Raw genomic sequence first — 12,555 nt, forward strand, 5'->3', positions numbered from 1 at the left:
CCTTATGAGTATGGATGATAGTAAAATGTAGTAAAAATAATTAAGAAGTGATGAGTTTGAGCATTCATTATCTTTATTTTAATACAATTTAATTGTAAGTTTATATTGTTTATTTATTGAACTCAGGACCTTCCCACTGACCTATATCTCATCCGTTTTTTATTTTGAGATGGGGGTCTCATTAAGGCACTACATTTCCTAGGCTTGGCCTAAACTTGTGATCCTCTTGCCTCAACCTCCCAGAGTGGCTGGGATTACAGGCATGCATCACCATGCCCAGTATGATTTAGTTTGTAATAATGGCTTTGTTGAACATTCAGCTTGAAAAATCCCTTTAAAATTAATCATCAGCTTTCACGAAACAGACCAAGTGAGTTCCAACACACTGTTGCAAAGATCCAGAGAAAGTCATCCTTTTTCATTATGTATGTGTCTTTCCCACTGGTATGACATGAAAGTTTGAAAATCCACCAAGTGAAATTTATTCCTTTAATGTGAATTCTTCCTTTGGTGTAGTAAGAGGAGCAAGGCCAGCAACAGTGACACTTAACTTCTAATCCCAGTCTTACAAGTTAATTGTGTACTCTTGGCCTATGTGGATACCAGGTTCCTAAACTGTAGGATTAAGGGGTTAAGAAAGTGGTGTTCTTAAACGAATTTTTTAGACATGTATCCATGAGTGTAAATGTGTGTTTATAGCTCTAGTAAGGAATAATTAACATGCAACAAACTTAGAACATTTAAGTAGAATTTGACAAATTTTGAGTGAAACCATTACCAAAAATAAAATAACGAGCATATTCAAAGCTCCCAATAGTTTTCTTATGCTTTCTTAGAGTACATCCCTTCAGTCTCCATCCTTGCTCCCAGGTAACCCCTGACTTACTTTCTGTCGCTATAGAATAACTTTTGAACTTTTTAGAATTTTATAAAAATCAAATTCTATATATGGTATGAATCCTTTTTACTACATTGTTTCATTAAGCATATTCATTATGAAATTCATCCATATTGTTCCATCTGTCATTGGTTGTTTTTTATTTGCTGTGTCCCATTCTGTGGATATATAGCACCGTTTATCTCTTCACCTGCGATGGCTATGTGAGTTGCTTCCAAGTACTGAGCATACTAACAAAGCTGCTATGAACATTTATGTATAAGTTTGGTGTAGAAATATGCTCTCATTTCTCTTGGATAAATACCTACAAATGAAGCGGCTTACTAATATGGTATTTAACATTATGAGCAGCTGACAAATTTTATTCCAAATAGGATATATAATTTTACATTCATAATCGATATTTGACATTTCCACCACAGTAATATTTAATGGGATCAATTTTTTAATTGTAGCCATGCTAGTGGCTGTGTGGTGGTATCTCACTGTGGTTTTAAGTTATATTTTCCTAAAGATTAGTTACGTTTAGTGTCTTTTCATATGCATACTTACATGTTTATCTTCTTTGGTGGAGTGTTGTTTCAAATTCTTGTAATTTCAAAAATTGAATTATCTTTTAATTGTAGAATTGTACAGGTTTTTCACATATTCTAAATACAAATTCTTTCAGCTATTTAATTTGAAAACAAAATATTTTCTCCCAGTCTTAGGCCTATATTTTTATCTTCGTAATAGGGCCTTTAAAGAGTAAAAGCTTATTAGTTTTGATGAAGTCAAATTTATTGACTTCTTTCCTTTTACAGTTAATGATTTTATATGTCTTATTAAATATTTTCCAAACCAGGATGACTAAAACTTTCTCCTATTTTCTAATTTTGATCATTTTAGCTCTTATATTTTGGTCTGTAGTCCATCTTGAGTTAATACTTGTATGCAGTGTGAGGTAAGGTTTGAGAGTATTTTTTTTTTTTTTACAAATGACTATACAAATGTTCCAGTACCATGTGCTAAAAAAAAATTATTCCTTCTCAGTAGAATCTATCTTGACACCTATATAAATAAAATCAGTTGTCTACATGTGTGGCTATATTTCTAGGCTCTGTTCTGTTCCATTGTCCCATTGTTCTATGCCTATCTTTCACAATATATTGATTACTATAGTTTTGTAGTAAATCTTGCATCTGGCAGATTTATTCCTTAAATTTCTTCTTATATTTTGAAGCTGCTAAGACAATTCTAGGTTACTGACATTTCCATATATATTTAAGATATATATTTTTGACAGAGGCTGTCAAATTCTACAAAATATTGTCTACTGAGTTTTTGCTTGGGATTCCAACAAGTCTAGAAATGAATGTGGGAAGAATGGACACCTCAATATTGTGCCTTCCTGTCCAGATTTATCTTAGGGTACTTCTCAAGATGGCAGAGTAGTGAGTATCAGCTACTCACCCTCTCCAGAACAAGTGCCAGGAGTCTGGAAAACAATAGCTCAGATTAGTATTTCAAATTCTTGAAATTGTCTCAAGAGGTAAAACTGCTATTTTCAGTGATGTTTGTAGAACTTCCATTCCTGATTATTTGCTGTTAGTATAAACACTCCAATCAATCTTTTATATGCATATTTCATTCTGCAAAACTGTTAAATTCCAGAAGCTTTTTTGCAGATTCCTTAGGACTTTCTACATGCATCATTTGGAAATACTGCAGAGTTTACTCCTCTTTTTTAATCTGTATGTCTTTTCCCCTTATGATAATGACTAGAATATCTAATAGAACATTGAACAGACACGGTGAGAGCAAACATCTCTGTCTTATTCCCAATCTTAGGGAGAAAAAAACTTCTATCTTTCACCAGTAAAAAGGATGTTAGCTATATAACTTTTATTTTTAATAGTTGCTCATTTTCAGAATGAAAAAGCTCTCCCATATTCCTAGTTTACCTTTTTATCAACAAAGATATTAGAATTTGACAGGTGAGGGCCTGGGGATTTAGCTCAGTGGCACAGTATCTGCCTGGCAAGCGCAAGGTTGTGAGTTCAATTCCCAGTACTGGAAAAAAATGAAGAAAAAAAAAAAAAAGAATTTGACAGGTGACTTTTTTCTGCATCTGTTGAGAGAATTATGTTCTTATCCTTTAGTCTATCCAAATGATAAATGATAATAATTTCTATTGCCTCAGCATCCTTGCATCTCTGGGATGAAGCCTAGTAGATCATGGTGCATTATTCCTTTTATATATTGTTGGGCTCAATTTGCTAAAAGTTTAAGTACTTTTGCATCTACCTCCATGAGAAATATTATGTTACAGTTCCATTTTGTCTTTTTCTGGTTTCATTAGTGGGGTAATATTTATCTCAAAGAACAAATTGGGAAATGTTACCTTCTCTTCAATTTTTGAGAAGACTTCATGTAGACTTGGTGTAGACTTCTACCAAATGCTTTAATCGTTTGGTAGAATTCACCAGTGAAATAATTTATGCCTGAAGTTACTTTGCCAAGAAGCTTCTTTTATTTAAGAAAATTTTTTACAAAACAATACAAATGATACAGTTTCAAAACACGAATAGAAATTAACAATGGTTGTTATATTACATATTGTTACTTTCAAACTAGTTGCTCAGATTACAAAATATAGGCATGCAAAATTGACCAAACAATATAAGCACTGATGTTCCTTTCAATGAACTCATAGAAATTAGTAGTATAACTATCTTAGCTATCTTGTGTGTATATATATTTTTATCTGAAATTTAAATTCTAGATATTGGGCTATTCAGGTTTCTGTTTACTTGAGTGAGTTTTGATAGCTTGTGGCTTTTGAGGTAATTGCCCATTCCATCTAATTTATAGAATTTTTGCATAAATTTGTTCACAATATTCCTTTCTTTTTAATGTCTGTAGGATCTGTAGCGGTGGGCTACTCTCACACCTAGTAATATTAAATTGTTTTATTTTCATTTTACCCTAATCAACCTTACTAGAGATTTATGAATTTTATAATCCAGTCTCAAATCTCCTACTAACAAGCCTTGGAACTAGAAGCCATTTACAACTTTTCTGAAGCTCATCTTCCCACATTAGGGGTTCCTGTAAAGTAAATATGTTAACATAAAATATGAATGTAAGGTACTATTGCTGAGAACTTTGAACTAAGGTGCTTCTGCCTATAGCATCCTATTTGGTGGATGGTTTTCTCTAAGAAATCACACTCATAACTGCTTGTTAAAGATGGTACCAAATAGAAAGGGTCTATATGCAGGCTGTTCAGGGTGCTCCTTAGAAACTACCAGTTGATGCCAGGTTTAATCATTTTTAAAGTTTCCAGCTTTCTAAATGTATCTTCATGTAAATGATCCACGTCAATGCTGTGAAAAAGGAAAAGAACACTGAGTAAACTCAAGCCACCAAATGTCTGCAGTAATTTTCTATTGTCAAGTAAAAGGTTTCCACTCAAACTTGCTCCATGGAATTATTCAGTTACTTCATCTATATGGCTGTCTACCTCCTACCCCAGTCTTAGCTCATTTCCTTGAGTTTCAAATGACATGGCTAACTTCTGCTTGGACTCACTTCTAGCCCCCTTGTCTTGTCCAAAGCTCTGTTCTAGTAGTTCATGTGTTCCCTCCTCTTGTAGCTTCAACCTCTGCCTCTTTATGGGTTCCTTTCCCTCAGCCTAAAAATGTATGAGGTCTGATCAAAATATATTATGAATGTTTAAATTTTTAAAACTGTATCACAGTAAGACACACATTGCCGTTAGTCACCCTCAAAACATTTTTCCTTTCTTTGAACACACTTATTCTGCAGTTTTTGCCATTTTCTGAAGTAGTTCTTGAAGTCTATTTTGTGTCTTCACAAGGTGTGATTAGAAAAATACGGCAAATGGTGCTGCCTAGTGCCACTGAGTGAATAGGGAGGTTTATAAAAACATTACAATATGTCCTCATCCACCTTATTCACCACATGTGGCACCACGTGACTTAAGGCTCTTCCTCAAAGACAAAACGACCACGGAAGGTAAATATTTTGAATTGATTTATGACATCGAGGCAGCTGCAATAGTACAACTAAAGATATTCATGAAAGTGGACTTCCAGAACTGCTTCAGAAAGTGACAAGGGTAATGGGATGACTGTGTTTGAAGTGATGGGGAGTATTCTGAGGGAGATTAATAGTAATGTGTCTCTTACTGTAATACATTTTTATATTTAAACATTCATCATATGTTTCGATCACACCATATACCTATCTCAAAACAAGGCAAAAGAAGTAAAAAAAAACAAAAAACCTCTCTACTTCCTCCAGCCCCACAACTCCCACCAGCTATAATTTCACATTTCTTTTTAGAAGCTTCCTAAAAGAGTAACCTTAGCTCTCTTTCTCCACTTCATTATATTCTACCTTTGTAAGACACTACAATATGGTTTCTGGCTTTATAACACTAAAATAGCTCTTAATAAGGTCACTTAGATTCTCTTAATTGCAAAATCTTACAGATATCTTTCAGTACTCATCCTATTGGATCCCTCTGCTTCATTGGCACTATTGTGCATTTCGTTCTTGAAATCCATTTTTTCCTTTAGCTTGCAGTACACCATTCTTTCCTGGTTATCTCCATAGGTTTTTCTTTCCGTATATCTCCTAAAGGTTGGTACTTCCCAGGGTTTATTCCTCATAGAGGTCCCTCCAAGGTTTTTCTCTTCTCACAATTCTTAACAGATATCCACTGTTCAGGTATCATCTCTACTTAAATGATCACTTCTCAGGACATACTACCATATCCAGCTGGCTATGTACTAAAAAGCTTCCCCGAATATCCCTCAAGGACTTCAGTCAATATGAGTGCCCATGATTAAAACCCATCAACTATAAAAGAAAGTACAAGCTCTTCCAAGTATGCAGTACAGCTTGTAATTTTTAATTGAATGTGGGCACGGTGGCACACACCTGTAATGCCAGCACTCTGAATGCTGAGGCAGGAGGATCGCTCCGAGTTTGAGGCCAGCCTGGACTACACAGTGAGTTTAGGGCCAACCTAAACTATATAGCAAGACCTTGTCTCAAAAAAATAATAACAATTTTTAATTGATAAAAGCTAGTTTGTGGCTGGGGATATAGCTCAGCTGCACAGCGCCTGCCTGGCAAGCACGAGGTCCTGAGTTCGATTGCTGGTACAAAAAAAAAAAGCTAATTTGTGTCTAACAAAGTGAAATAAGTGACTTCATCAGGTATATAATTGTAGGGTAAGTGGACATTTAATGCCATAGAAGTAAAAAAAAAAAAAGCTTTAGTTTTTCTGTTTCAGAACTGAGAACTGAAAAAAAAAAAAAAAGAACTGAGAACTGAACCCAGGATTTTTGCACTGAGCTACACCCCCAGCCCTACTTATTTTTATTCAGCAATAAGGTCTAAGTTACTAATTTGCCAGGGCTGGGCTCAAATTTCTGATCCTCCTGCTTCAGCTGAGTACTAGGATTACAAGCACATGCCACTGCACTAGGCTTTCTTTTTATGGTTCTGGGTATTGAATACAGGGCCTTGGCACAATACAGTGATATGCTCAACCACTGAAATACACCTCAGCCCACGAAATCTTTAGGTTATTTTGAGTGACTTAGCAAAATCTGCCTTCTCTCTTACCATACAGAGCTCTTTGCTGGAAGGGCCAATTTTCAGGATCCTCAGAGGTTTTCAGAGTTAAGAGATCAGTTACTCTCAATTTTGTATTTCTAAATTTAGAATGAGTAACATATATGAGGATCAGCCAGGGAGTTTCATCCAAGACCCAGTGCCCAGGAAAGACACACAAAGACCCCTAATATAAAATTACATTAAATGAAGACTTAAGTGGTGTTCTAGCTTAACTCAGGGTCTTGTTTGTGGGCAAGGGAAGGCTTCAACATACACACACACACACACACACACACACACACACACACACCAGTTGCTGATTATGGGACTCTGCTATACTGTCACAAGTGGTGTTTTACAGAATGACTCCATATTTGTATGTAAACTAAGATATCTATAACCTTGGAGCATATGTTTACTGTCACTATAAAGCTAGCAGGGATCCTGGACTAGCCAGGACATCACAACCTAGTCACTCAACTTCTGTTGGACTGTGTACGAACAGTACTCAGGGTGAATACCGTGTAGTAGCAAGAAGCAGCAAAAATGGTACAGTGGTTTTCCATCTAGCTTTGTAATCAAAACTAGTCCTTTTTTTGGAATGGTGGACTCTGTTCTTAGAAAAGTAGGATAAGGAGAGGCCCCCAAGTGTACTACTACTAGTGCTACTATTAGAATATGTGAAAGAGGGTTGACTGAACTCTCAGACTTCAAGTAGGTCTTACTTATCACACATTAGTAAATGAGATCCTGACTACCTTGCCTTCTCAGCACCATTTATGACAATCTATGCCTTGCACTTTATGCTCTGGTGATACCAAGCTTCCTTGAGAGTCTCCACCCATGTCCCTTCACGTACTTTCAACTGTGCTATTTATTGTTTGAGTTCTTTGCTCATGCTATCTCCTAAGCCTGCAGGACCCTTCTCTATCCTTCCTCCATTTCTCCTGTCTACAGTCCTAATTCTTAACTCAGGTGATCCTTCCTGCAAGATACTTTTCCTGACCATCTCAGGCTCAGCTAATTGTATCCTGCCACGGCTCCCTTAATACCTCATGAATGCTCGTCTCACTCTTTAATCAGTTTATGTGCCTGTCTCTATCACTGAGCCCACAGCCCCTGAATAGCATAGACCATGTCTCACATCCTATTCATTCTTGTCTTCACAACACCTGGTGCACCTTCCTGGCACAGGAAGGTGAGCTTTGTCATTCTGAGAACAAAATCTCATTTTCCTAACCTTCAGAATGTCTAGACGTCTAATTTTTATTGAACATACGATTAACTGTCTCCTTGTTTTCCTGTCAGATGCTCTAAATTACTAACTATATGTACTTCCTACATGTACTTCCTAGCACTATGCCAGGAAATTTACAGAGGAAAATATGACAAATAAGATTCAGACCCTGTACTTAAGCAGCTCTTAGAAAAATAAACTTTCTCCAGCTTTTATAATTTCCAGAGAAGACTACTCCTTCTGAAAGACTCACCTGGATTGACTCTTCTCCTGCCCACCACATTAAATGATCTCTATCTTCTACTCACCTTACTTGGGTAAGTATGTATTTCTATTTACTTAAGTTTTGTCTTATGTACACTCTAAATTCACTTGAGGTCAGCAAATTCTGTCTATTCTATGTGTGTACTGTACTTTATTTTGTATTCAAAGCTATTATTGTACATTGCTGTCAACTTGTTGATTAACAATGTATAAAGACTTAAAGGCTGTCATAAAACCAAAACAGTAGTATACTGTTTAAAAGACAAAGTACAAGAGAAATGAGATGGTGCAAGAATACAATAAAAAATAAACAATGGCATGCCATTGCCAATAAATAATTTCTCCCTGTTATTATTTAAAATACCATAGCATACACAGTGTGGGGTACATCACATTAAGACTATTCTACATTTAAGGAAACATTAAGGTTCATAGTTGAGGTAATTTCCTGACAACTGAGCATCCAACCACATCTTTCTGAGGAAGACACCATGAAGGTTCCATTCCCTGAGGCTTGTTGTGCATAACTCCCCCTACTTGGGCAGTAATCACCACACTATGGAGACCTTGCAACTAAATGACTTCATTTCACTAACACAGAGCCAGCTTATGTTTTAGCCAGACTTGTAATCAGGTCTTTATGCTGTTCTCATGTACATTTCTATCTATAAAATTGGCTTTAGAATGTGGAATTTTTATACTCAGCCTTTATTTTCCATTATGTGTTCCACTTCTGAATGCCAAAAACAAATGGTCATTTGGTTAGTTGGCAACAGTTCATATTTGTATTGTAATTAAGGATGACTTTGTGTGTCATGCCAGCTTGCTGAGCTGGCAGATGGTCACTGATCAGAGAGTGTCAAGACCTCCCACTTCTATAATTGCAACATTACAGTTTCATCCCATTGAGTTTTAAAGAGTCTCAAAATGTACACATTATCTACTGCAGCAGGTTTTAAAAGTACAAATAACAAGAGCCTAACATTTATGGAGTACCTCCTATGTGCTAAGAGTTGTACTAGGTACATTCATAATTGTTGTCTAAATTCAATTCCCACGTTAACTTCAGGTAATCAAGTACCAACATTATCCCCATTTTACAGAAAAGGAAGCTGATGTTGAAAGACATTTAGTAAAACGGTTATGCACTAGATATTAGATCTGGTGTAGGGGCCAATCCTAGAAAATCTAGATGCTATGTCTTTATCCTTCTACTATGCTGCTTGCCTTAGCAGTTAAACACAAGGCTTCCTGTTCTCTGCCTCTCTCCTGGCACTGTGTCCAAGGAGGATAGGTCTATTGATAATTTCACTTACTTTACTATTTTGCCTAGGCTTGCCATGCCATCTTTCTCCTCTAGCTTCACTGAAATGTGTTCTCAACAAATCCAACATGCCTGTCCTGACCTCTCTTTTCCAACTTCCTCATCACAGTGACTTACTAGAATGTCTGAAGTTTACATGTTGGATATATCAGTGCATCACACAGCATTTGGACTCCGAAATCCTTGACGTCATTTCCACTTAAGTCTAACAACATTAGGTTCTCATTTCTGTAGAGCACAGAGGCAAGGGCTCGGCAGCACACATCTGTGAGGTCACATTCTGCTAACCTGTAAGGAATCAAAGATTTGAGAAAGAAATCAATTTTATCCCAAGCTCCCTAGTGGCCCTCCCTTTCATATATAAACTGGAACAAAGGCTTACTAAACAGAAGAATCCCATATACTTACCACAAGGTCTGCAGTTTGCAGCAGGGGTATTTTAGCCCTTCACACAGCACCTGCATTCCAACATCCCCTAGGGCATTGTCACTGAGGTCAAGGTCTCTCAGGTGTTCGTTGGTGTAGAGTGCATTGCACAAATCCTGACAACACGCCCCAGTCAGGTGACAGGTCCACAGCCTGCCAGTAAGACAAGTCTGACATCATTTCATCTGTACTGAGTAACTAGAAATTATGTTTTCCCATTAGTAAATGCCCTAGGAAATCAAGGTATCATGTTAAAAAAAATCCCTTGGGTCAGGACTAAGCAGAGATTGTGGAGAACAGATGATTTATTCCCTCTAAATTATCTGGTTCATTATTTACTGCTTCCCTGGAGATTCATTCACCAAGCCAAAAAATATTCATTTAATTTTTGGAGTTGCTGAAATATCAAGAAACTCTTGTGGCTACAGTGCATGATACTCACGCCAGATCTCTTAACTGACAGTCAGGCTGTTTTAATCCTTCACACAGTAATTTCAGTCCCAAATCTCCTATTTTGTTATTAATTAGAAGCAGTCTTGTCAGGGTCCTGGAAGAGCTCAGAATTTGGGCAAGGGACTCACAACAAGTTGCAGAGAGAGAACATTCAGAAAGCCTGCAGGGACAGAGACACCACGATGGCTGTTAACTATGGCAGCAGGAAGTCCCACTGATCCTTAAATTTCAAGGCCCAAGAGATGGACAAGACAAGCAGACACTTACACAAGATTTTCAATTGTGCACTTTGCATGCAGCAGACCTTTGCAGAGATGCTGTACTCCTATGTCCCCCACGACATTGGCAAACACACACAATTCTTTTAAAGTCTGCCTCTCTTTCAGGAAAGAAGAAAGCTCCACACAACTAGCATCTGTGAGGTAACATTTACTCAAGCTACCCAGAGAAAATGAAAAGAAAAATCAGCCTCTGCCATCATTTGTCTTCCTAGGAATATCCTACCACACGCCTGCACCTCCTCCTTTGAGTTCCTGCTCCAGCACACTTCTTTCACAAAATCTCCTGCTGAGGTCTCCAGGCTTTAGCTGATATTTCCAAATGATCCACAGTATTCAGTACACATCGGGGTGTTATTAGGGGCAGTCCTGTCAAAGAACTGGTAACACTACCAATATCTTTTCTTTATGTAGTTAATATTAAGTAATGTCACTCCTGAAAAGAATATGAGATTTGAAGACAGATTTTGGAGTCACATTATGACTATACCACCTATTAGAGATGTAAATTTGAAGAAGTCATTTTTCACCTGACCCTCAGTTTCTTAACCTGTACAGAAGATAAGAAAACTAAACTTGTATGACTACTGTAAGGAGTGAATGAAGTGAATTAACTTCGGGAAGGCACCAAGTACACAGCAGGCACTCAACAAGTTCAATAGTTATGAGATGATGTGAGATAGTTTTTAAGAAACTTACTCTAGTTTTTCCACATGACAGTTGGAATGTCTGAGACCTTCACAGAGATACTTCACCCCTTTGTCCCCCAGAGGATTTTCACTCAGGTCCAACTCAGTGAGGTATGGGTTGCAAATGAGAACAGAGGCAAGATAATTGCAAACAGCCTCTGAGCTTTCTGGGAGAAGGCTGTCACACAACCTGCAGAGAAAGACGTACAGAGACAGAGTTGGCCACTTTAGCATACTACACAGAATACTTCATGAACAAAGAAAATAAAGAGCCATAGAAACAAGACTCCCAGTCTTAAGTCTGTCATAGCATCCTACTCCCCCATGGCAAGGACTTAGAAAATGCTTCCAAAACAATGCACCCCAGAGTGGGAACTCAAGGCTGGCTTCCTGAGAAAATAAAATGGTTGAGAGAAAATATTGATACTCTAATCTTATTTTAAATTCTTGTGTAAATTTAGCACTCTGTATCTCCTTCCAAATCCCAGAGGAAACATTCTATAGCCATTCTTCATAAACTTTACAGTCAAAAGGTCTTTTTTCCCCCTTATCTAAATGTCCACTAGTAATTTTCCATCCTTAGAGAGATCCAGCCCATCCCCATGATTCACACAATATTCCTGTTTTGCAGGGAGGGTATAAAAAGTGGTTTTAGCGACTTCCCTGTCTTCTCAATCTTTATTTCTCCATATTAAATTGTCATATTCCTTGAATCATTTCCCATTTTTCTTCTACCAGTTTCAACCATTTTTAGGTATACGTCATAATTTTTGAATCCCCATTTTTTTCTTGATGAACCATGTTTCAAACTTAGTCTTGAAGAGAATTCATAAGGGATATACTTATATCCCCCCAATTTGGAACTGTTAAATGGAGGTACTTGCACAGAATGAATTCTCAAAGTGGACTTTAGAAAGATTTAATGGTCTGGAGCATTTCCTTTAAAAATTCCCACATGTATATTGTGATGGTTACTTTTACACATCGACTTGGCTAGGCCAGGGTACCCAGATATTTGGCCAAACATTATTCTAGACGGATTTTGAAGGTACATTTTTTTTTTTTTTTTTTGTCTCTTTGAGACAGGGTGTCGCTATGCAGTTCAGGTTGGCCTTGAGCTCACTTTGTAGCACAGGTTGGTCTTGAACTCGCAACAATCCTCTTGCCTCTGCCTCCCAGCACTGGGATTGCAGGCGTAAGCCGCCACAACCAGCTAAAGGTCCTTTTTAGATGAGGTTAGTGTTTTAGTCAGCAGACTGAATAAAGTAATGTGGATATGGCTTGTCTAATCAGTTAAAGGCTTAACAGAAAAAGACTGACCTCTTTAGAAGAGGAAATTCAGCAGCTTTTGG

General features: G+C 37.2%; 1 protein-coding gene across 3 annotated transcripts in view; it reads right to left on the reverse strand.

Moving 5' to 3' along the window:
• Positions 1 to 3,620: 3,620 nt before the first annotated feature.
• LOC102027650 (NACHT, LRR and PYD domains-containing protein 3-like) overlaps positions 3,621 to 12,555 on the reverse strand; it is a 38,434-nt gene continuing 29,499 nt past the window's right edge. For 2 of the 3 annotated variants that reach the window (XM_013504511.1, XM_013504512.1), the window contains 6 exons: positions 11,214 to 11,393; positions 10,504 to 10,674; positions 10,226 to 10,396; positions 9,766 to 9,936; positions 9,475 to 9,645; positions 3,621 to 4,266 (listed from right to left, as the gene is read on the reverse strand). In XM_013504511.1, coding sequence (XP_013359965.1) covers positions 4,185 to 4,266; positions 9,475 to 9,645; positions 9,766 to 9,936; positions 10,226 to 10,396; positions 10,504 to 10,674; positions 11,214 to 11,393 — 946 coding nt within the window. In that variant the 3' untranslated portion in view covers positions 3,621 to 4,184. The remainder of the gene's footprint in view (positions 4,267 to 9,474; positions 9,646 to 9,765; positions 9,937 to 10,225; positions 10,397 to 10,503; positions 10,675 to 11,213; positions 11,394 to 12,555) is intronic. The other variant, XM_013504513.1, reaches the window with a different exon arrangement.

Source organism: Chinchilla lanigera, unplaced genomic scaffold, assembly GCF_000276665.1.
Source record: "Chinchilla lanigera isolate Chin_1 unplaced genomic scaffold, ChiLan1.0 scaffold00089, whole genome shotgun sequence".
NCBI lineage: Eukaryota > Metazoa > Chordata > Mammalia > Rodentia > Chinchillidae > Chinchilla > Chinchilla lanigera.